Source organism: Scatophagus argus, chromosome 2 (assembly GCF_020382885.2).
Source record: "Scatophagus argus isolate fScaArg1 chromosome 2, fScaArg1.pri, whole genome shotgun sequence".
Classification (NCBI taxonomy): domain Eukaryota; kingdom Metazoa; phylum Chordata; class Actinopteri; family Scatophagidae; genus Scatophagus; species Scatophagus argus.
Window position 1 is genome coordinate 2,324,741 of NC_058494.1, and position 24,322 is coordinate 2,349,062.

The 24,322-nt window shown below is 41.2% G+C and overlaps 2 protein-coding genes and 1 non-coding gene across 6 annotated transcripts; 1 reads left to right on the plus strand and 2 right to left on the minus strand.

Moving 5' to 3' along the window:
* The first annotated feature begins 1,046 nt into the window (after positions 1 to 1,046).
* On the plus strand, positions 1,047 to 13,286 carry mtmr7b (myotubularin related protein 7b). 3 transcript variants are annotated; one of them, XM_046400737.1, is made up of 14 exons: positions 1,048 to 1,374; positions 2,372 to 2,497; positions 4,499 to 4,661; positions 4,825 to 4,982; positions 5,866 to 5,994; positions 6,203 to 6,337; positions 6,445 to 6,577; positions 6,818 to 6,927; positions 7,413 to 7,538; positions 7,691 to 7,740; positions 8,621 to 8,821; positions 10,446 to 10,580; positions 10,897 to 11,023; positions 12,312 to 13,286. In XM_046400737.1, exons 1-14 carry the CDS (start codon positions 1,351 to 1,353, stop codon positions 12,684 to 12,686), a joined length of 1,992 nt encoding a protein of 663 aa, XP_046256693.1. In that variant the 5' UTR covers positions 1,048 to 1,350; the 3' UTR covers positions 12,687 to 13,286. The 3 variants fall into 3 exon arrangements, with proteins under 3 accessions (XP_046256702.1, XP_046256693.1, XP_046256712.1); XM_046400756.1 differs by having other exon boundaries at positions 1,049 to 1,374; positions 10,897 to 11,069; positions 12,312 to 12,499; XM_046400746.1 differs by lacking the exon at positions 2,372 to 2,497 and having other exon boundaries at positions 1,047 to 1,374.
* Positions 10,257 to 10,344, minus strand: trnar-ucu. The gene is given in 2 exon segments: positions 10,257 to 10,292; positions 10,308 to 10,344. It is a non-coding gene; the product is annotated as a tRNA-Arg (tRNA).
* Positions 13,287 to 16,553: 3,267 nt separating the features above from the next.
* On the minus strand, positions 16,554 to 24,037 carry pmm2 (phosphomannomutase 2). Of its 2 annotated transcripts, XM_046400777.1 has the most exons (9): positions 23,680 to 24,037; positions 22,778 to 22,889; positions 22,616 to 22,692; positions 22,330 to 22,421; positions 21,666 to 21,765; positions 20,267 to 20,342; positions 19,919 to 20,034; positions 17,777 to 17,893; positions 16,554 to 17,667 (listed from the first exon to the last, which is right to left on the minus strand). In XM_046400777.1, exons 1-8 carry the CDS (start codon positions 23,752 to 23,754, stop codon positions 17,789 to 17,791), a joined length of 753 nt encoding a protein of 250 aa, XP_046256733.1. In that variant the 5' UTR covers positions 23,755 to 24,037; the 3' UTR covers positions 16,554 to 17,667; positions 17,777 to 17,788. The 2 variants fall into 2 exon arrangements, with proteins under 2 accessions (XP_046256733.1, XP_046256724.1); XM_046400768.1 differs by having other exon boundaries at positions 16,554 to 17,893; positions 23,680 to 24,036.
* Between the last annotated feature and the right edge of the window lie 285 nt (positions 24,038 to 24,322).

Here is a 24,322-nt window from a genome sequence, read left to right on the forward strand (position 1 = left end):
TACAACAAGAACAAAAAAATCACAGTTTCTTAAATTCAGTGACATTCAGTCAAAGTCTCCTTTCCTTCATCCTGTTTACTTCAGCCATGTGTTGAGATAGGACATGATAAAACATCTCATAATCTCTAACTGTTTGTACACAGGAGTGTGCTCAGCAATGTGACTTCCACCTGCTCTGCCATTCTGCCTTTTTTTATGCACTCAGCTTGTGATATACTCGCCAGATACTGAGCCTGTCCATTCAGACACCTTAACGATGTGAATAAACTTCGTTTACTGATGAAGTGCCTCACTACCTGTAAAGTACAAAGAAAGTCAAAGTTTTCAAAGTAGTGACGAACTCCGAGTGAGTGACCTACCAATATGACACAAAGGTATAGACACAAAGACAGAACGCAGCTGACATACACAAAGGCAAAAAGTTACTTTACTCAAGTGTATTTTAAGTTGTGATTGTAGAAAATTAAATGACAAAATCAAAATTCTGATAAAACACACACTTAGGGCTGAGGGCAGCCACTACTGGGCTGAGGTGGAACTATACTATAGTCTATACTGACAAAATACAGGCTAGAAAAAGAAGTAAAACAGAGTGAAACTCTATGATGTATAAGTAAAACAAGAGGGTTTTTTAATCTCATGCGAGGGCGGAACTGCGCACGCGCAATTTCGGGTGATCCTAGGTGCGCACGAGCACGCTCTTGGCACGAGCTGTGAACCAGCATCAAGTTGCAAGAATAAAAGGTTTAACCCTCAGTCATAATTTTCAGAATAAAGCACGGGTTTTAAATTGATAAATGAAACACGTAAAGAGTCGAATGGTCTTTTTCCGCAAAATGTCAATATGGTCATTGTGCAAAACGGCCATGCAGAAATGCCATGTATTCTCCCTATACATAGAGTGTATATGCTCTGTCCGATCGCCGCAACTATTAAAGCTTAAGGACTCTTCCTTCCTAAAATACTTATACTTCCCCCCGTACTTTATTTTGAAAGGTATAACCGGAGACCGTGCGTTTTATTGTTGTTACACTGACAATGGTGTAGTACGCAGTAACGCTGCTGCTATCAGCGTCACAGGCTATCGGAGACAGAGAGAGACAGAGCTGGGATACCCGTTAACGACGGGCAGTGGTAGATTAGAGTCTCTTTCCTCAGGTTTAATAAGGCAAACCCGGGAGACAGGGGGACGGAAATCATGGAAAATACTCCAGGGCAAACCTGGAACAGCAGCCACGGAGAATACACCTCATTCACTGACGTGAAACAGGGAATATAACCGCTTACGCTAAAATAAAAATTACATTTCGGGCTACTCTTTCCCCATCTCCACCATTTTGGTTGGCAGTGATGGAGCACATCCGGACGCCCAAGGTAACAACGCTCGGCATCTAAACACCAGTGACTTCACTTGGCTCTTTCTGTGCTTCTTCTTTGTTTCTCCTCTGCTGGTGTACCAGGTCGTTCAGCTTAGCCTTCCATGGCACGCTTAGGTCCTTCCTCCAGTCCTCTCTCTGTCCTCTCCATCCCATCTCTCTCTGCCTCCACATTGTTGATCGATATGTGTGAGACATCCCAAAACTAACGACTCTCTGTTAAGCGACAGCCTGCAGGAAGACGTCCTTTAATCGCACTGAAATCGGATACTATGCTAGCAGTACGTCTTGTGCGGTCGTGAAATTTGGACCGTTTTATCACCTGCTTAACAAATATGAACCATAAAATTTGTTTGAAGCGAACATCACGTGTCCGATAATGGACACAAGCACGCACTCTGGGTATTTAGCTAACGTTATAAATACCGCCAGGCGCCTGTGGATGTTATGATGCTCATGTGGTCACGCTGCCATTGATATGCACTTATTGTTTTTGTTACTAACGGAGTATTAATGTGTAAATTAATAAAGTCGAGATATTCTGCCCTTACACATCTGCTCAACCATGACGTAGCACAGTGCTGGTAACCACCATTTTCCTTCTATCTGCCAACCTGGCAAAGGCACACCAGCCTCATATGGACACAAGCCTCCTCATTACCACATCATTATGGTCTGGCGTGTTAAAGAAGGACATAAATGCAGAATTTATAATGACACATGCATAGCACTAACACATCCTTAAAAGGCTATTGTCCCATGCAAACACACATTCCATACAAACCTTTAGTTACTGAATGTCCTTAATTTTCAGATTCATTTTAGTTTGAGCTCAGTGAATCTCGTTATCTGTTTACCTTACTAGAGGATACTGTGAGCTTTTATTACAGTTGTTTTGTTTATGTGTGTGTGATGGTGAGCGAAGAGATCTTCCTAATTGTTTGCTCATGTTTGCTCATCTTTGAGCTGATATTTTGCACGTGTGACATTGACAGGTAGAAAATGTGCGACTCCTCGAGCGGTCGTCGGGGCAGAGAAAGGCCAGCATCGGGACTCTCTACCTTTCTGCCACACATGTCATCTTTGTAGAGAACAACCCTGAGACACGCAAGGAAACGTGGGTAAGCTGGAAGCAGGATCTTGCACCTGTTAGCCATGAGTGTAGACCAGCACTGCTGCTCCATCTGTAGTGAATGAGCAAATTGATTTAGTGTTAACACATTTGTCTTTGCAAAGCTGAAGTGAATGTGGATAGATGTATAGAGAACATCCTGCAGACATGCTGCAAGTGATGCTGCGACAGAAATGTGATCCGCAGAGAAGCATTCGTTTGACAGTAAAACCCAGCGGATAGTGATATGTCATATTAGTTACAGAAATATCAAAATAGTTCCTCCAAGCAAGATGTCAAAATACTTGTTTCAATTATGTGAATGACAGTTGAATGAAACAGAGATTTGAACAATTGAACAATTTCATCCTTTTATCCTTTGACAATTCAAGAAAGGCTGAGTACAGAGGTCAGTTCAAGTTCAGGAAATGGTTTTTTTTGTTACTGTGATAGAAAATTCTACTCCAATAAAGGATCTCCATGCATATATTTAGTAAACCAAGTACAAAAGGAAAAAGCATATAAAAATTAAAGCAGGCGAAGATTGAAAATACGCAAATGACACAAACTGACCTTGCAGCTACAGTATCATACACCACCCCCTTCTGCATTATTGAAAGAAAACTACCAATTTTCAATTTCAGTTTCAATTCAGTTTATTCATATAGCGCCAATTCACAACAATGGCATGACACTTTCCAATTAGAGCAGGTCTAGACCAAACTCTTTAATTAAACTGTAATACAGAGAGCCCAACATTCCCCCTTGAGCAAGCACTTGGCAACAGTGGTGAGGAAAAACTGCCTTTTAGAAGGCAGAAACCTCGGAGCAGACCCCGGCTCAAGATGGGCGGCCATCTGCCTTGACCGGCTTTCAACCTGCTTTGTATCTTTACAATGTGAGTAGTATTTGCAAACGAACAATGGTAAACTTCTCTCCACGAATTTTAGTGTTCTGTTGAGCTGCAGTAGAAGACTGTTATTAGCCGCCGCCATACTGTTTCCTGCTTCAAAACCAACCAAAACCAGCCAAAACTGCTAAAAGTACTGCTAAACTCACAGTACATGACCAACCAGTATTTATTGGTTTGGCGCAGTGTCATGCATTCTGAATGTGTCAGTTTTTTTTACCTTTTGAGCAAATGAGAATACCACAGCCCCCCTTTTCTTTATATTATCTTGTCATATAGCACTAATTTCAGAAGTATTTGTATCTTTCAGCACAGACAGCCAAATTTCATGACAAGAACATCAGTGAAATACTTCTTTAAGCACAGAGCTGTCGAGATGACCGGTAAGGTGGTCGTATTTGAGCTTGATTATGGTTTGAATCAAGTAGAGTGAAATCTCCAACTGGCACATACATACATTTGAATGAGAATCTACCCAGTCTATTGAAAGAACTGGCATTACATCATCCCTGATTGCGTGAGTGCTCCGTTTCCAGACACAGGAAGGATATATGCCACCCTTCCCCCTATTTCAAATCTTCTGTGGGAGATGGTGGAGGACATGGCTTTGTCCCTCTGGACCTGACTAGATAAAATCCAGGGGGTCAGATTTCACCCAGCAGGCACCGACTGTGTCTAATGGATTAGCAGCAAGAAATAAGACAGATTCCAGTCAGCTTGTGTAAAAACGGAACCACTGCTATAGCAACCACCCACTTCTTCTACTTCTTCTTCTTCTTTTTCTTCTTTTTCTTCTTCACTATGTGCTATGAGAAAAGCCCAGGAGCTTCCCCAGAAACTGATGTTGACATCCCTTCCTTAATATTTTAGATCATGTGACAGCTTACACAATAATGTGGCACGTATTGGTTAGTTTAGGGTTTTTTGTTTTGTTTTTTTTTACTGCACCCACTTCTGCACTTACAGATGAAGCCCAGTTTAGTTAATTATTCACAAAGGGAGTTCACAGAGAAAACGTGTTTGTTTTTTGAGTGTGCACCTGTTTAGGTTGAACAAACAGTGTCCACAATGAATAACAGGACAGATGTGTGTGTGTTTCAGGTGCTACACAGCATGGTGAGCAGTGTGGAGAGGCCGCCCACAATTCCCGCAGGAAGTCAGTTGATCTTGCGTTGTAAGGACTTCCGGATTTTCCACATCCTCATTCCACAGGAGAGAGACTGTCTGGATGTCTACACCTCATTAGTCAGGCTGTCACGACCAGGTGTGTGCGTGTATTAATGCATCTAAGTGGCTTCTCAGAGTGCACACAAACACTTGTCTGGCGGAGTGTCATGAACAGGCGTGTTAGTGTGTTGTTACTGTTAAGCACATATAAAATAGTGCTTTAAAATGAGTCTTTTCTCTCCCCTCCTCTCTCTGTTCAGAGAAGTACAGTGAGCTGTACTGCCTTTCCTTTAATCCCAGTGTGAACAAAGAGGAGAGAGAAGAGTCATGGAACTTCATAGACCTCATGGCCGACTACAAGAGGATGGGAGTCCCTAATAACCTGTGGGTCTGTACAGCGGCCAACAGTGAATACAAGGTCAGTCTGATTGTGATTTGTGCTTCTGGTGTAGAAATAAGACTCAGATGTAAAAGTGTTTTTCAGACAAATGGGACAACCATTAAGTTTGATTTTTTTTTCACAGACAATGAATATGAATAAATAAATTTATTGGATTAAAGAGGATGGAGTTGAATTGAAATCATACCTCTATTGAAGCCACTGCGGCTGCCTTGTTCCTCTTGTTAGGTTCAGTGAATGTGCCTTGTGTTCAGGATATTTACAAGGTCATAGATAAGATAGTATGTACCTCCCTTCCATCTCTCTTACTTCTTATCAGCAGCCTTCACAAAGGGAGACCACAGAGTCAGCTTTTTACTTAGAATTATTTAGACTGGTGGACTGCAAAGAGGGCGCATATTAACAGCCTATTCAGATTTCAAATATTTACTTAAATTTAACTACAGATAGGCAGTCATGTTTCATAAAGAATATTTTAATGGTTTTAGTTCAGTTTTTTAACAGTTTTTCCATTAGTTCATTAGCTGATTAGACGAATTATCAATTAGTGACAATCAGTTGTTGTTTCAGTCATTATTGAAGCAAAATCTCAAACATTCCCTGGTTCCAGCTTCTTTTTCTGGATGGTGCATGTCAGAGAACATCCACATGATTGCCAGAGCCCAAGGTTTCCTCGCAGAACACTGCATTGTAAACAGATGATTAATGTTGTTCACTTCATCTGTTGGTGGTGTGCTCTTTGTCAGCTTTATCCTTTACTAGATTTTACCCTCATGGGCATTACCTTCTCACAAACAGGGTAAACCAGAACACAGTTCTAAATAAGAAAATAACAGGTTCATCACCTGTGAACTAATGCATGTTTAACTTGATGTTAATGTGTGTGTGTGTGCTGTCCCAGGTGTGTGATACGTACCCATCAGAGCTGTTTGTTCCAAAGTCGGCCACACCTGCCATCATTGTGGGCAGCTCTAGGTTCAGGAGTCGGGGACGGTTTCCTGCTTTGACCTACTTCCACCAGGACACACTGGTCAGTGTGACACACAAGCACACACAGGAAAAATTATGGGGTGATGTGACTGTTAACATACCCTTTAAAAAAGAGTTGAGTAGACAATAATAAAAATTGGATTTATTCATGGATGAAATGAAGTACTGGTGCAAAGAGAGAGAATCTTGTGGTGTGTAATAATGCGTGGTAATAAAAAGTGTGATGATGGTGGTGATGTTTGTTACAGGCAGCAGTGTGCCGGTGCAGTCAGCCCCTCTCAGGCTTCAGTGGACGCTCTCAGGAGGATGAGATGATGCTGCAGGCTGTGATGAAGTCCAACCCTGGCAGCGACTACATTTATGTGGTAGACACCAGGCCCAAGGTAACACACGCTTCTTCAGTCACACACCCACGTGTAGGCACGGGGAATAATACAAATGAACAATGAGACATACATTACTGTGTTTGTGTGTGTCTGTGTCTGTCCAGCTGAACGCCATGGCAAATCGAGCAGCAGGTAAAGGCTACGAGAACGAGGACCACTACATCAATATCAAGCTGCACTTCATTGGCATCGAAAACATTCATGTAATGAGGAGCAGCCAGCAGAAAATCATTGACAGTAAGAAGAAAAGTGTGTGTGTGTGTGTGTGTGTAAAAAAAATCACATAAAGATGTTGCATTACATAGAGACAGCTAATTCAAGAGGAGGAAAAAATATTAAAATTGTCACACAGAGGTGCTATCATTAAACTTCTTCTGATAGTATTGAGTTTGTGTTTGTTTATTTGTAAACCTCTTCTCCCTCCCTCTCTCCCTCTCTCTCTCCCTCTCCCTCTCTCTCTCCCTCCCTCCCATGCAGTGGGTGAGATGAGATCCCCATCCATGACTGACTTCCTGTGGGGTCTGGAGAACTCTGGTTGGCTCAAACACATTAAAGCCATACTTGACGCTGGGGTCTTCATATCCAGAGTGTGTACACACACAGATGCAAACACTCCTGACTGGGTTCTAATTTGAATCCATCTGAGAATGGATTGAAAAAAATGGAAGGGAAAAAAAATCATGCTTTTACAGTTCATTTTAAGTGGTTAGCGATGAGACTCATACGTTCTTTGTTGTTTCTACATAAGATGCACAACAAAGACAAGAAATACGAGACATACAGCATTTCCATGTTAACACTTCTTTCCCAGAGTCCAAGCTGATATCTTCAAATTGCTTGTTTTGTCCAGCCAACAGTCCAAAATCTAAAAGTTTCAGTTTATAGAAAAAGCAGCTAACTCTAGCTATTCCAACTAACTTAACTTAACAAAGCAGAGACTAGAAGAGGATGAGGGTGATGTTTTTAGAGAGCAATGAAATCACTTCCAAGATGTTGAGTGACGGAAGAAAAGACACCAGAAAGGGATAGGGTGTCCGAGTAAACATGCTCCTTGTCTCTCTTGCTGTCTTAGGCAGTAGCTGATGAAGGTGTCAGTGTGTTGGTTCACTGTTCAGATGGCTGGGACAGGACAGCCCAAGCCTGTTCTGTAGCCAGTATACTGTTGGACCCATTCTACAGAACCATCAAAGGACTCATGGTAACACACACAGCACTGACAGTATCTTATTCTGAGACCATTGCAGTTCTCATCTTTGACTGGATCCTCCTCTTGCTCTCTACTCCTTCTCCTCTCTTCCTCCTTTGTCCTGCCCTTCTTCCTGTTCCACGCCCTCCTTTCTTCTTTTCTAGTTGCTGATAGAGAGAGACTGGGTTTCCTTTGGGCACAAGTTCTCCCACAGGTCAGTGGCTGAGTCTAACTTCATCAGACTTAAACAGTGTCTGCAGAGCAATATCCTTACAGTCATTTTTATGTATTTTATTTTCTAAGATAGGGCCAACTGTCAGACATTATATATTTTGCATGCAGTTATAATTTTATGAGTAAAGATAAAAGGAAATTTGAAAAACTTAAGTAAATTAGTAATTCGTTATTACAACTTTGTTTTTCAACCAGTGAGTATCATATTTTTAAAAGCATAAGAGGTTGCAGATTTGGTTAGTTCAGTCTCTGTACAGATGAGGTGAGTATAGAAGGGAGTGTGAAGGGAATGTGTGACAGACAGATAAAGACAGAAAAATAGGTTTTAGTTCATTTTAAATACTAGGTCAGCATATTTGGGTCAGCACCAGAATCGCTTCAGGTTTTTCCATGATTGAGGAAGTTTTTTTTCCTCCACAACCCGGCAATGTACTTAGAGCAGTTATATCAAAAAGTAGATCCTGTTATCGCTTCCATTTCAGACTTTTAAACAAAGGCTATGTGAGCTCTCCCCAAGTGGTCCTAACTTCTGATTATCAGAAATGTCATGTTGTGTGCAGTCAGGAACAGCCCCACAGAGAATAAAATGAGGAAGACTGCAAAGATGATGAGCTCTGCATTACCTGCCAAAGAGGATTTTCAAAAATAGTCATTTGAACGGTGACAGTTAAATTAAAATCAGGGCTGCAAATAAATATTTTAATTATTAATGCAGCTACAAGGAACATCCGTTTTGTGTTGATTCTGGTAGTTCCTGTGGACAAAAGTGGTCTGAGCACTGAGCGCTACTGCCGCATGTTCTAAAGATCTTGATCTGGGTAGTGTGATGGATGCCTAAGACAGAGCTGTACCCCTTTCAGGTACGCTCACCTGGATGGAGATCCTAAAGAAGTGTCACCTGTCATTGATCAGTTCCTGGAGTGTGTGTGGCAGCTGTCCGAGCAGTTCCCATGTGCCTTTGAGTTCAACGAGCGCTTCCTCATCGCCATACACACAAACGTCTACTCCTGTCATTACGGGACCTTCCTAGGCAACTGCCAGAAGGAACGCAGGGATATGAGGTAGGAATGACACACACACACAGAGACACACAAACTGTCTTGCTACCTGTCTGGTTACTCTGTCAGAAATAAGCACAATAAGCAAAGTTTCATTTAATGTGTCACAAATTATTATTATTATTTTCACTATTATAATGTGGAATTGATGCACATGTTTTTGATGTCCACAAACACACACTCAAGCATACACATATTCTCTCTCAGGCAACAAATAATGTATTACAACTCTATGCTTTTTCACACCATTAAAACTTTATGTCTGGTATTTTATTATTTATCTCAGCATTTAACTTCTGTTGGTTTGGCAAAACTGTCAGAGTCTATAACCCTAAAAAGAATACATCAAAAGGCATCATATTTGTAACTTTCCAGTTCCACTGCAGTTAAATTGGTGCTTACAGAAAACAGTGGCATGTGACTGTACTCATGACAGGGGACAGTAACATCCATATAATCAATTCATTTTGCCGTCAGAGTTGTTCTGTCCTGAATGAATTTGGGTCTGGATGTCTGCCAGCAGCTTTGAGGGGAATGAAGTCCTTTCATTTTGACCAGTAGGATAAAGAGGAGCCCACTGGGTGCTGACCTGTACTGTTTTATGTTGCCTGTATATCCACATATAAATATTGCCAAGTGGATCTTGAAGGTCCAGTCCTTTGACTGCAATGAAGATAACATGGGAGCTCCCCAAAAGTGAAGCCAAAAACATCTGAGCACCCACTGGTGGCTAGCTCCAGCACAAGTCATAAACTAAAATTCAAAGTACATGTCAAATCATTTTTTCCATAATATGGTTTCTGTCATTTTAGATAGTTCTTATCACGCTGATGTATGTTCAAGTGTTCATTTTCTTCATACGTTTAGTTTTAATTAGTCATCTGATGCTATAAAAAGGAGGTAAAACGTCATGAATGGCAGCTGAGCGCTGCTGGTGATTGGATCAGATGGGTGTATGGCCAGAAACTCGATACCACAGCTCTGTTAGCTGATCACTATTGTGCAGAGTCTGGCTCCTGATGACACCCATCTTTATATATGTCAATGGTTAAGACTCACTTTGGGATGTAGATCGCTTCCTCATCTTCTGAACCAAAGACTGAGTGCTGTATTTGACATGTTTAGTACCTCTGATCCACACATCATCATCATCGTCAGTCTAACTTGACCGAAATCACCTCAGACTGTAGACTGTTTCGGGCTGGCATACAGGGCTGTGTGACTGATACAGCTTAAAAGCTATAGAATACAAAAGAAAGAAAGAAAGAAAGAAAGTGACATATTTTGTCATTGGAGGGAACTCACTCCAACGAAATTTGTGCTCTGCATTTAACCCACCCAAGTGACGTGCACACACACACACAGGAATCAAACCCATGACCTTCCAATCACAAGCTGCTTCTCCAACCTCTAGGCCACGGCTGCTAATGTAAAAATGCGACTCCGGTGGGACTCGAACCCACAACCTTTGAATCACTTCGTCAGTGCCTAGAAGTCCAATGCGCTATCCATTGCGCCACGGAGCCACCTATTAACAGATCCCCAGATTCTTTTTTATGTCACTACATCATCATAAAGTTGTTGACCGCATTATTTTTCATCATCTTTTGGTCTTGTTTGACTTTAGGCTTCGTGAACGGAGCCACTCTGTGTGGCCTCAGCTGTGGAGGGACAGAGCTGAGTACACCAATCCTCTGTACAATGCTGAGCTGAGCCAGACTCAGGGTGTCCTAAGGCCCAACACCACCCCCTATTGCTTCAAGTAAATCACTGCAGCAAACACACCCACTGACACCACATGTGACTGTTCTGTCACATAAAGCTAAAAGCAATCAGAAGTGTATGATAAATATGCTGTAGTACACTGGTTTATCATCTTTTATACAATGTGGAGTCATATCATGTGACCATTGAAAAGTATTCAACATGTACAGAATTGATTGCCCTAAATTAATATAATATATTGTATATTTTAAAGCAGTCAAAAGCATTTTGTTTTTGTTTTTTTTACATAATTTACTAAAAATTACACAAAATGTACAATTCCTTCATTTTCCTTTCTCCCTCCTTGTCTCAAGGATGTGGAAGGGTCTCTACAACCACGTGGAGAAATCAACGCCTCCTCGCCAGTCTCCTGCTGACTTCCTGTCTGCCGTGAGGGAGCAGTCCCAGCAGCTGGAGGAGGAGCTGACCAATCACCAGGAGGTACCACCAGGAGGAACCGCCCACCACCACCTGGGCTCCAGACAAGGCATACAACACACAAACACAAACAAACCACCATAACCACCTTTCAACACCCTTCGCTCCAAAATGAATCTGACCATCTGTCAAAAATCCAACTGAAATCATAAGGAGAGCTGTTTTATTCAATTGAAATAAATAAATATGGCTATGAAATAAACCCAATAAAATAAATAAATACATTTAATGATGTTTTTCATAAGACTACATTTATTTATTTCACAGGACCGTTTATGTATTTCAGGGCACATTTATTTCATGGCTCTGTTTATTTCCATTATTCTCATAAAATGGCTGTCCATAAAATCATATAGGTTTCCCTATTTTTGCCCAATGTAAACTCTTATGCCACTGGCTCAATTTGTGCTCTCATCCAATCAAAAATTTATACTGAAAAATATACACTAAACATGAAAACATTGCAGTGAGTTAGGACTCCAACTAGACAGTCCTTTTGCAATTTGGACAAAATTGGACAATTTCCCACTGAAGAATTTTTGTATTTAAAAAATTACAGCAGGGTTGAAATAGTCTGAAAACTTGAATAAGTGAATTCTCTGCACACAGTTATTCACACTCTCCAGAGTGAGACAGTCAGGGTGGGGCATACAACATTACCTGTAACAACACTAAGTGTGACAGTATTTCAGAAGCCTGAGGACAATGAACATGTTGTTTACAGCCAAGGTAAAATGAGAACTACTGTTTGCAAGATCTGAGATCTGAAAGCTAAGTTTAACACAAGTACACATGAGTAGAACTGAGCAAACTTTGAAACTTGAAGCCTGAAGCGCACATGCACTGAGAATGGGGAAACATGAGACATCCTGTGTTGAGCAGTAAAACTTGTGAAATAAACATTACTTGCAGAGGTTCTAGATTTTTCAATGAGGGAAAAGGAGGACATGTTATAGTTAAGGAAAGCAAAGTGTTTTATGTTGTAGCATATTCCTAACTACAGGCACTCTGAGGCAGGATTTTCCAGAATTGAGGACTAACCACATGTGTGTAAATATTAGTGGCGCTTCATTAGAGAATTTTAAAACATCCTCTGTAAAGTCTGTAGAGGGATTTTCAGATAAGAGAGTTCTGTCTCGAATCCACAGTGTCCAACTCAAGTTTAACTATCCACATTTCCCACCTCTTCACACGTTCTATGTACACACGGGGAGGAGAGTATGCCAACATTGCTTATGTGTAAAAGACCTCCCAGCTAATTAAATAAAGCGTATGTTCTCTCTCTCTGCAGAGGATATCAACACTGACAGGGAAGCCAATCACGTGGGAGAAGATTGAGGTTGCGAGGAGGAGGACTAGCCACATGCGGCGGAAACATTGCGGGCCGGACCCGCCCACCACTTACATAGACCCAATCACCAGCCCTGCACAGGACAGTGGTCACACACTCTCCTCTGTACCAGCCAATCAGAAGGATCAGACCAAGGACCCTGCTCTCACCCTGCCTCTGGGTCCGCACAGCCATCTGAAGAGTCATGACCCCGACGACCTCTCCACCTGCAGCGACCTGGAGTCAGGCGTGGCCGACCTCAGCAGCCGTTCATCCAGCGGGGTGGATGACAGAAAGGACCAGGACACCTACGAGGCCGCTTTTACTACTGATTGAGTGCAAAAAGGGAATCCTGCTGGCTGGAAGGTGAAAGAGGAAATCAAAGTAGAACCACTAAATATTTATTCAAACACCTGGAGGAGAGCCATGTTAATGATGGCTACAGACTGAGTGAACAGTAGTCGGATTTTGTCTCTTTCCTAAAGGGATTCACAGTGAATTAGGGAGGGGTAATCTCACACACTGTTTAACAGTTTTACCTTTTGATGGAGGCACTGAAAGATGACATTTTAGCATTTTAATTTGAGATTTTTTTAAATCTTATGTCTTTGTTGCAGATGGCTGTTTTTTATACATGGGTGTTGTTTTTAGTTAGGCTCAATTAATGTCATTTGTACTTTGAAGAATGCACTGTTACTACTGTGAGATGGACAAACATTACATACTATGTAGTCAAAAGTATTGGTACAACTGACAATGCACCAACAGGGACTTTAATGCCATTGCATACTAAATACATAGAAATTAACATGGAGTATAGAGTTCATCCCAAAGGTGTTTGATGGGGTCAGGACTCTGTGCAGACCAGTCAGGTTCTTCCACACCAGACTCATCCAACCATGTCTTTATTGACTTTGCTTTGTGCACTGGGACACAGTCATGCTGGAATAGAAAAGGTCCTTCCTCAAACTGCTGCCACGAAGCTGGAAGCATAGCATTGTCCAAAATGTCTTGCTATGCTGAAGCATTAAAATTTCCCCTCACTAGAAGTAAGGGGCCGAGCCCAACCTCTGAAAATCAGCCCCATACCACACCTGAATTCAGTAATAGAGAGGTGTGTCCCAATACTTTTGTCTACATAGTGTATAAAACCAGCCTAACACTGTATGACACAGGCTTGATGAAGGTAGTTAGATTATCATAGAGTACAGCAAACATACCCACTAGACAAACCTTAGAGGATAAATATTTTTCCTCTTAGCTGTAGTGCTATTTATCCATCTAGATTGTTTTGATGTGGCATAGCAATGTCTCCTTTCTGTTGTGTGTAAGAGAAATAGATGGCGCCTCACTTGTTGTGGGCCAATGAAAGACATTTGAAAAATTCAACAGTGATGTCTCTTTCCAGAAGTCATAAGCCCAGTTACTCAAGGTAGCCCACAGACCTTACTGTGAGTGGCAGCATATAGAACTATTTTCTTTCCATGCCACTGTGCAGGAGGAAACATGGATCTGTTCATAAAAGAGAGGATAGCTAACTAAGCTAGATAATGTTACAGCTCACCTGAGAAGTGCGCTGTTACTGTTTATATCCTGTCACTTCACGAGGTTCTCATCCATGACTGGATGCATGTTTGCTTCCGTGTGGGGATAAAGTGTAGTTCAGTGGAAAGGAAGTCCCTAAATGAAACTGGTCAGACGACTGCAGACATCCCTGCAGCTGATTTTTCTAAAACTCTGCAACTTACATGAAAACAATCTAGAAAGATAAATAGCACAACAGGTAAGAGAGAATATGTATTTTTGCCTTTTGTGTGAACTCTCCCTTTAACATGGGTCCATGTTTGTCATGTCAAATAATTAGCAACATGGTGGAAGACATGCTGAATGATTTATTTACATCCAGTCTTCCTTCCTCTGTGTTGATATGCATTATGACACCAGTGATAAGGGTTTTACTATGAAGTATTACTCTGTAGGGCCAGCAGACATTTTAAATTATTAAACACTGGAGGCAGCAGATAGGTGTCCTCACAAACTGACCTCCTGTCATCACTCCTTGAGATGTGATCTACCTGTTTGACTGTCCAGACTGAGTTCGGTAAGAGTTATTAGTATTATAGTGATGTATATAATTAGAAGTTGAGTCAGTCACATTAATATTGCAGCTCTGGAAGTGATCCTTTTTGTCCACGTAGAGGAAAGCAGATTGTTTCATGTGAATCTGAGGGGTTTTAAATGTGTATGGCCTTCAGACTGACCCCTTATTGGACCTCCATTGTGTTATTTGAATGGAAGAACAGAATTGGAGCTGTGGTATTGCTGCTAGGGAAACTTGAAAATGTTGCATTAGGTAGTGTAAACACTGGCTGGCCACCGAGCAGTCACTTTCTTCCCTCACCTGAACTTCCATGAAGCCTCCTCTTCAGTTGCATGCACATCCTAAATTAAATCTAAATGTTTCCTCATAACTTGACTTGGACTTCTCCAAAACCGTCACTCTGTGAAACAGAAATGAGCCGTTAAGGGTCAGTATTTATGTTTTGAGAGTTTAAGTAAATCATTGTAACTTCAGATTAGAAAAAAGGCAGCTTAAAATGACACAGTCTTTTCAAAAACTAAATTTGCTTTCCCAACAGAAAGTGAATATGTCACACATTTACAATTTTAACCGAAACTCAGACCCACTTTGAACTACTGATCGTTGGATTAGATTAGCAGAAAAGGGAACAAAACTGAACAAGAATATTTGTGTTTACATTAAATGCTGAAATACAGTATTTTGTTTTTGTCCTGTGTGCAATATATTAGTTTATATCCATGATTTTTCTGTTATGTTTCATTGTAATTTATGACATTTTTTAGGAGCCTGGTGCCCACACTGATAATATCCTCAAAACTAAATCCTACAGATGACAACATGTATATGGAGAAATCCAGTGACGTTTGAGAGATAACTGCAGTTTGGGAAGTCATTATACACACTGTTAGACTGATGTATGCTTTTAGAGCTTGTGTCCTTTCAGGTGATGTGTACCTTTTTACGTGAATCACCAGCAGTAGGAACAAACCTCTCTTTGCACTTCCAGAGGGATCTCTGTATGTAAACGCATTCCATATTTTAACAAGCACAAACAATGACGGACTGTATGGTGTCTGAGAGGTGAGCGCTTCGTTGTGTTAGTGCATTTAGAACCTGCTGCGGCGCCACCTGTAGGACCGGAGAAAGATGCTGACCATATATTCTGGCACAGATACTGTCATTTAGCCCAGATTTTAACCTCTGACCTTTAAGAACAATGACTTGTAGAAAAGAAAAGCAGAGACAAGATTTTGCCCTTTTTTCCATTGTCGATATATTTTAAAAAGTTTGGAGCAGTTTGGCCTGGTAAGAAGGTGCGCAATGATAAATGATAAATGTCACCAACCTCTGGATGTGTGCGACAGCACCGACTGAAGTCCCGAGATGTCCTTTACCTCTCAGCTTGTACATTTCACCGTAGTCTGTGGTGTGTATGTATGTGTGTTCTGTATACACTGATGTGAATGATCTATCAGTAAATGCACCATTAAAGGGAAAGAACAGCAATGTACTGGGTCTGATCTACAATTCGACATGACATATGAAAACGTGGGAGTTGTTTTATTTCTTTGCTACAGTGCCAAACTGTTTGAGAAGGAACTGAGATGATGAAGCGCTTGTTGAGCAGTTACAACCACATACTTCATGGGCAGATTTGATAAAGCTCATTAAGAATTAAGAGTCACTTTATTGGCAGTATATATATATATATTTACATACACACACTGAATTAGTCTTCTGCATTTAACCCATCCTCAGTTGAACACACATGCAACACCCAGCGCCCAGGAAGCAAATTGGGGGTTAAGTTAAGTTAATCAGCTGGCTAATAGGGGGAGGGGCATTTTTTTCTCATTAATCACTCCACCACAACCAACATTTTCCTGGCTGTCCGGTGGAGGAATCAAACCAGCAACCTTCTGATCACAAGCCGCTTCTCCAACCTCTAGGCCACAGTTGCCCCGCCTCATGAAATACTGGCCGTTTGATTGGAGGGTTGCTGTAAAACAAGATGCATTTCTCTGCACTGGAGCTTCTTCCTGAACATTCTTTTCAAGTCATTTTATCAAATCAGCCGCTGGCATGTTAACACTGCAACACAACAATCATTGCACTTCTTCAAGAAAGCTCTCACATTTTGTTTTATTAACACATTTACATCTTTGTTCCCCTCAATTTATAATACACAATACAGAGTCAATTATGGTCCAGTTTCAGCTTTTTACAGATATACTGGAAACATGTAACAAGACATTAAGTACAGATGTGACAGATGTGTGTAAGGTCATTTAGAAACAGACACCATGATATAGTTTGTTCATCAGAGAGCACTATTGACTGTATATAAAGATGGACAGCGTGTTAGCATGGGACATGGGCCAAACTAAAAATTCAAAGTACACGTCACATAAATTCTGCCATAAGATGGTTTATGTCATTACAGGTAGCTCTTATCATGCTGAGGTATGTTCAACAGTTCAGATTGAGCTTCAGATTTAGATTGCTTACTCATCTTTCACTACTGCACAGACTCTGGCACCACTGGAACAAGATGGCAGCCCTTGTATATGGGATATTTTGGCACATCGTCCATCTTAATATGTCAGTGGAGAGCACTGACAGGTCAATTTTTTTTTTTTTCACCTCCAAGCTGTTTCGCTCAGGTGCAATTCTTCAGTAACCACTTTCAAAATAGCAAAAATGTTTGTTTTTGCGATGAAGTTAAAAACTAAAATCTGCCAACACGTTATCATCACGCTTTAGACTCTCTAATATCAGTCTCAGAAATCCAGTATTAGTGGGACACATAACAAAGCATTACTTGTGACCTCTGCTACACTTCATAAATTGTCATATGCTATATGCTACACTTTTCCTGCACAGACATGCCCCTGAGGGTCCATGTGTTGTGATCCAGCTTATCAGAGGCACACTGGGTCACGTGGAAGTTGTGGATTTAGTTAAAACCAGACTGAGAATCGGGATACATGGAATGACAGACACAAGCAGGCAGATAAAAAATATTAAAATCAGTGTTAGTCTCTGCAAGTAGTCAAATTATGTTTCTAAGGTTTTTGGCTCAGTACTTACCATGAGGTAATCCTGATAACACAAAACAAAAAGTTCACTGCTCATTCTCATCACTGTGACTCACAACTCCCATTCAAAACCCAACCAAACACACTCAGAAATCCCTCCTCTTGTTGTTTTTGACTGCCTTCTCCTTCCTTGACACTACAAAAGACAATGGCATTAAATTATTTTAGTAATTAAACCTCAAGATAAGACCCCTGTCTTGTAAAAAGTACAGGAACATAACAGTGACAGGCTGGTATCTTCTCACACTCTCTCTTTCTCAGGAGAAGAAAAGCTGCTGACAAAGTTGCTGTGTTTCTTCTGGACAGGTGACTTCATGGCCAATAGTCCGTGGGTCACAGTAGATCTCATAGTCATTTCCTCCCTGGAACAAAACACAAGCAAATCTCAGCTTGGCTACACAGTGATGGTCTAAATCACAGATTAGAGAAGTCAAGCTCATACACAAACAAACCCTGCTTTCTTGGTATATTGTTTTCTACCGCATGGTAAGACTTGACCCTACTTGCTGGTAATTTTTTGGTATCACCTCACTTGAGGTTCCAAGCAAACTGAACGGATACTAAAAAACTGACTGGTCTGCAGGGGAGTAGTTAATATCTTGGGGGGGGGGGGGGTAGATCTGAGGAAAAGTTTGCTGTGAAGTTGTTGATAAAGTCATGAAACGAATACTGGAGAGCGAAGTATGAACCCCCTCAAAATATGTCTTGTGTAGTTTCCAGAAATCTCGAATGTTCCATATGTGTAAAGGCCAACAGTTTGGTGGCGCTCATAGCAATCCACTCCGGACAGACTGAAACAAAAGGGAAATGTTTATGAAGGGGGAGGTGTGATCACCCCTTGCTAGGTCTTAACAATCCACCACCTGGTGTGATCTCACAACACAGCATGTAGACAATCGGCTCTAAACACTCTTGCATTGAGGGTTAACTCACAAACCCAAAGGTAGACTCCCTGGTTTCTTTTTCTCCCGAATCCCCAAATGTGTTTGAGCAGTTTTAAAACATCAGCACTGAGCTGGGATGAAATCTTGGGGCTTAAATTCTTTGCTCTTGGAAAAAAAAATGTGCCTCGAAACTTGTTCTTAATAATTACTTTCCCTGACATTTGAACAGAAGTGAGGGCTCAACGCTAGCGTTTTTCTAAAGGAGCACATGTGCTCCTAAATAAATAAACAGAAGCACATGAAGAAGCTCAGTAACACTTTGAAAATATTACACTAACAGAGGGGTTAGAAACAAACATATAAAGAAATTTAAATATTTATATTGAGTGTAGCTGCATGCATTATACAACTAATTATTAGTCAAAGACTAAATATAAACATGACACATTCAGAATGTTGGAATGTATTTATCTTCTATCAGTAAACAATTTATAAGCAGGCCTACACATGGGAAGTAGTAGTAGTAGTAGTAGTTAATACTACAAGAAAAGGTTGTGTCAGGTCATGCAAAATATAAGCAGCTTCATTGTTCCACATACACTGTTGAGGGACAGTTTAATGTCTGATCCTAGCCTCATCAAATTTATCAGACACATACACACACACAAAACATCCATCCACACTGAAACTACACATTAAGACAACAGCTGACGGCCAAACAGGAGGGAAAGGGATGCATTTTGAAACTCATCCAGGTTAGCGTAGGGTGATGCTAACTCAGCAAGTGTACTGTATGCTGTAGGTGTCACATGGTGCAAGCCACACAACACAGACTTCCTGGCGTAAAGTACACTATATAGACAAAAGTATTCAGACACACCTCTTTATTATTAAATTCAGGTGTGGTATGGGGCTGTCTTTCAGAGATTGGCCTTGGGCCCCTTACTTCTAGTGAGGGGAAATCTTAATACTTCAGCATACCAAGTCATTTTGGACAATGCTATGCTTCTAACTTTGTGGAAAGCCCTTTTCTATTCCAGCAGGACTGTGTCCCAGTGCACAAAACAAAGTCCACAAAGACATGGCTGGATGAGTTTGGTGTGGAAGAACTCGAGTGGCCCAAACAGAGCCCTGACCTCAAACCCACTGAACACCTTAGGGTTGAATTACAATGGAGATTGTGAGCCAGACCTTTTCTTCCAACATCAGTGTCTGCCCTCACTAATACTCCACTGCATGAATCAGCAAAAATTCCCTCAGAAACACTTCAAGATCTTGTGCAAAGCCTCCCAGAAGAGTGGAAGCTGTTATGGCTGCAAAGAGGGGACCAACTCTACTCTCAGCTCTGCACCAATACTTTTGTCTATATGGTGTGTGTTGTCAAAAACAACAACAATCTCAATAGGTTGTCTGTGTGGTGTTTTTGCCACTGATATTCTGTCTTCGAAACAATCTACACAGTCAGTCATTACTGTGGTGTCCTGCAGTCGTTGACACACTCACAGGTTTGGTCTTGTCTCCAAAGAAGTGAATGGCTGAGTAGTTGTCCTTCTCAACAATCCCCAGACAGAATCTCTTATCCCAGCCATCAGGAAACACATCAAAGCTGATCTGCCCTCCTGCAGAGAAATGAAGACCAAGAGGCAGGAAAGATGACGTGCAGAATTTACATCACACTGACAGCAGCAACAGCCGCAAGTTAGCTCACACTTTCAGAAGCTGTAGTCCTTTTTGTTTTGTTCCTTGGCCTGATACTTAAAGCACTCAAGTCTGAAGCTGCTACTGATGCTTTCAAAAACAGATTCTCAGTGTACAGAAACTGTTTAATTGCCACAACTGCATATTACTCACCAATTGAAAATGACAACCCTTTTCCTTTGAACTCTTCCTTTAACGTGGACACAAACTTCTCTCTGATTTTCTCTTTCTGTAAGGAGCATACAAATAAAAAAATAAATAGAAGTACAGCCACACACATGGCAAATCAGGGTCCGAGCCCTTTTGTGCTCAACAGAAGGAACAGGGACGGATTATGGACCGGGCCGGCAAGTCAAGGGGCCCTTGGGGTCCGGGGGGGGTCCTAGCCCAAAACAATTTGCGATGCGATCCTCTGACTACCAGGGCCCCTGACTCTGTTATAGGACCTCTGATGAAAACAGGGAGGGAGGGGGGCCCTCTGACATTTAGCTACCAAGGGCCCTTGTGTGTGTGGGGGGCCCCTATCAAGCTGCCAACAACATGGAGCCAAAAGAGTGGAAATGCTTTATTGACCTGCCCAGCTCTCTGGATGACCTGCTTGATGTCAGCACCCCGGTTTTGGTGGGTTTTATTATCTTGTTTCAGTGAAGTATGTTTAACAATGAGTAATGTTGACTATGACTAATGACTGATGTCGTCTCAGTTCAGTAAAAGACAGAAACTTGAATTCAGAAGGTGTGCAGTTGTATTTTTCTGCTTAGTCAGAAAAACAGGTGTGAGAATATTTATTTTTTGTACTACTACTAAATCCCAGAGGATGTTCAGTGAACTGGAATTTTTTTTATCCAACTCTTGACTTATGCTTTCCGATAACCTTTTATCAGAGTTGCCTGCAGTGTTTTTTTGTCTTCACAGTGTAATTGTAGCCAGGAATACTGATTAACCAGTGACTGGACCTTCCAGGTGTCTTCATACTACAATCACCTGAGAAACATTACAGTGAACTCAGGTGATCTCCATTTCATTAATGAGAGACTACTAGGACCAACTGGCTGGACCTTTGCTGAATCACATTAAAAGGAGTGAATATTTTGCAGTCACTTATTTTACATAATACATTTTTAATTGATTGACATTACTTTATAGAAATCTATGTTCACTTTGACATTATTATTTTTTTTTAATTTTTTGTTCAACACCCACTTCCTACTTTTTGTAGGCACTGTATAAAGCTAAAAGAGCTTGTGAAATAATACTCATATAGATCTTCCAGCAGAAAACACAGGGACTATTAGACTATCGCCTCAATGGGTAAAAACTAGTGTTATGAGACAGGATGGGCCTGGGCTAGCTGATCAGCACGTTAACCTCAGCAGATAGCTCTACCATAAAAAGCTGTAGGGAACTGCTGAGTCGGGTGAGAATTCTCTATGGATTCATTACTACGAGTGACCCTAATCACAGTACACACAATTATATGATCATTTGGCATTACAAAAATATTGATTAGTGCCACTTTCAATGATGCACAGAGAGTGAATGTGTGTGCCACCTGATCCAGCTCGTAGAACTGTTGCCTCTCTTCCTGTGTACAGCTCCGGCCAATAGGGGAGATGTTCAACATGCCATTACGGAATTCAATGAATGTTCCCCTATAAAACATCACACGTCACAGTTTAGTCCCCATAAGGCAAGACCAGATCGTTACTATCCTTTATTTTTCTGCACTTTCAAATGTTACACAACTTTTGTGACTTAGGATAATATGAAATTTACTGATCCCGCAGTGGGGAAATTCACTTGTTGTGGCAGCTCACAAGGACAGAAGAGGAGTGCAGAAAGCAAAAAGCATTCCTCCATGCCCTCTACGTTAGGTCTACAGAAGTGTTAAAAGAACAGTTCACCCAAAAACGAAAATTCAGTTCTTATCCACTCACCCCCTGTCTTGTTTGGATGCACAAGTTTCAGTGCATGTAAATTAACCGCTGGACAAGATGTGAAACAAGCTTCTGGGATTCTGGTGAATACTTAGTTAAGATGAGGTCGTGATTTCTGGTTGATGTTGTTAGTTATGTCGAATGTACTGAATGTCATTCTTGTTTATCTGACTTTCAGTTAGCATGGGGGGAGAAGTTAATAACTGAATTTTAATTTTTTTATTTTATTAAACAAATAAATATCATTAATAAGCCCATGACTCAGATATGTGCTCATACCTCTTCTTAGGCAATTTGATTTTGGCCATGTAGTTAAGACAGAAGTTGATGAAATCTTGCAGTAACTCTTCTCCCATATGGGCCTGGATGGACTGACAAGAGCAAGCAGACAGTAAACTTCCTGGTACCAGAACCATGCGTATCTTTCACAAAAACAAGACTAGAATGGCATCTCATCTGTCAAATCAAAGCTTTGATAAAACAGTTAAAGAGTTGATATTACTCTATTATGTCCCTCTCCCTTTCCCTCTCTCTACCCAACAGGTCAAGACACCTTAACTCTTACCTGGACAGAGAGAAGCTGTCCATTCTTATAGGCTACAAGACCATTCTCAGCAAACACATAGTCCACTTTCTGGATCACTGCACACACAAAGAAGAACATAGAGTCAAACTGATCACACACCTCAGTTGCTGTACTAAATAAATACATGTGTATGCCTTTCACCATCATCTCCCAGCTGCTCTTTGATCTTGTTGAGGTCTGAGCCTCCTACCACTCCGACTCGAACTCGAGTCTTCAGCTTCTCAAGGAACTCCGCCATGTGTGGAGTGACACGCTGAAAACACACACAGACGTACATTCACTGACAGGACTGAAACACTCACGCAATGACAGCGACAAGACTACTACATAATCATAATAACATTCACTCACATTTTACATGGTAAAATAAAGACTATATTGTTTCCATTGAAAATCTACATACTTGTAAGGCTGGTTCTACTTGTTAGCAAAATTCTAGTGCAACCAAGCCAATCAACCTTGTTTGATTTAATGACAAAGGCAGGTATGGTTTTGAATATACAAGATGACAACCATGCCCACATTTGTCATAGGTTTACGTGTAACATGAATATAGGACCAGGACTGGCTTCCAAACTATGTGTGATGTCACAAACCATGTTCTTAGGCATCACCTCTTAAAATCCCATTTTCAATTAGTAGAAAGAAAATTTACACTTTCAGCAGTGAATGTGAAAACAGCTTTATCGTGTCCGTATACTGTATATTCTACACAGTGAAGCTCAAACTTCAACTACATGGGTATTTGAGATTTTCCTTCATATAGCTAACATGTCAATTGATTATTATTATTATTATTATTACTTTTAGACCGATGAGATTGTCGCTGGAAGCGGTCAGACCACGTACCGGCTAATGTTTTGGGGTGGAACAATTATTCAAAGGAAAGGTTTTGGCGGAACACATTATCACTCGGAAGAACTACAATTACAACGTGGAGCCGGAAGTTGCATTGAAATGACGTACTGTCAGATGTTTGTATGAGTAGAGTCAGGTGTAACACTAGTTTTAAACACAAACACACACACACACACATTTAATACCTGTCTCGCGGCCGTAAGTGTGCCGTCAACATCGAAGAGGCATAGCGTGCTCGAGTCCACAGCGAAGTCACTCATCGCGTCTGTCTGCTTAGGGTTCAGACTGTCTGCCTTCTCACTGTTTCTCACTGTGGACACAGCTCCTCTTGCTCCCTGATGTATGGTGATCAGTCGGTGTATATCCACAGACTTTCTGGCTTTGCTCCCAATATTCTCCTATTCTGTCGTTCTCTGCACAGTACACTCCAACTACAGAACTGGTCCGACAACTAATTCTGCTAAAGAAACTAGCTTCTTCCTCTTTAGTGTTGACAATGTGTATGCTGCCACCTGCTGCGTCGGAGTGTGTCTTCTTCTTCTACTACTACTTCTTCTTCGTCTTCCTCTTCGTCTTCTTCTTCTTGCGACGTTTATTGGCAGTTGGCAAACAACCGGACTGTATCTTCTTCGTTTGTTTTTAGAGGCTGTTTGCATCGAAATTGTTGCATTACGGCTTCACACCAGACTGAAAGACTTAGCTCCTCTGTTTTCTCTAAACTGAAGTTAAGTTGTTGCCAAACCAATCATCCCATTATTCACTAACATATAGCCTACTCAGTATAGGCTCTGAGAAGGCCTGAAAGCCTCTCTTGCACTTCCCCTCCAG

Coding starts and splice junctions, on each gene's coding strand:
- pmm2 (XM_046400777.1), bottom strand. CDS start 23,754: ATGAGTGACTTCGCTGTGGACTCGAGCACGCTATGCCTCTTCGATGTT. Junction 20,343..21,665: donor AGTTCTACGAGCTGGATCAG/GTGGCACACACA, acceptor TGCTCCTTACAG/AAAGAGAAAATCAGAGAGAA. Junction 17,894..19,918: donor TTGGAGACAAGACCAAACCT/GTGAGTGTGTCA, acceptor GTTTTGTTCCAG/GGAGGAAATGACTATGAGAT.
- mtmr7b (XM_046400737.1), top strand. CDS start 1,351: ATGGAGCACATCCGGACGCCCAAG. Junction 2,498..4,498: donor AGACACGCAAGGAAACGTGG/GTAAGCTGGAAG, acceptor TGTGTGTTTCAG/GTGCTACACAGCATGGTGAG. Junction 5,995..6,202: donor ACTTCCACCAGGACACACTG/GTCAGTGTGACA, acceptor TGTTTGTTACAG/GCAGCAGTGTGCCGGTGCAG.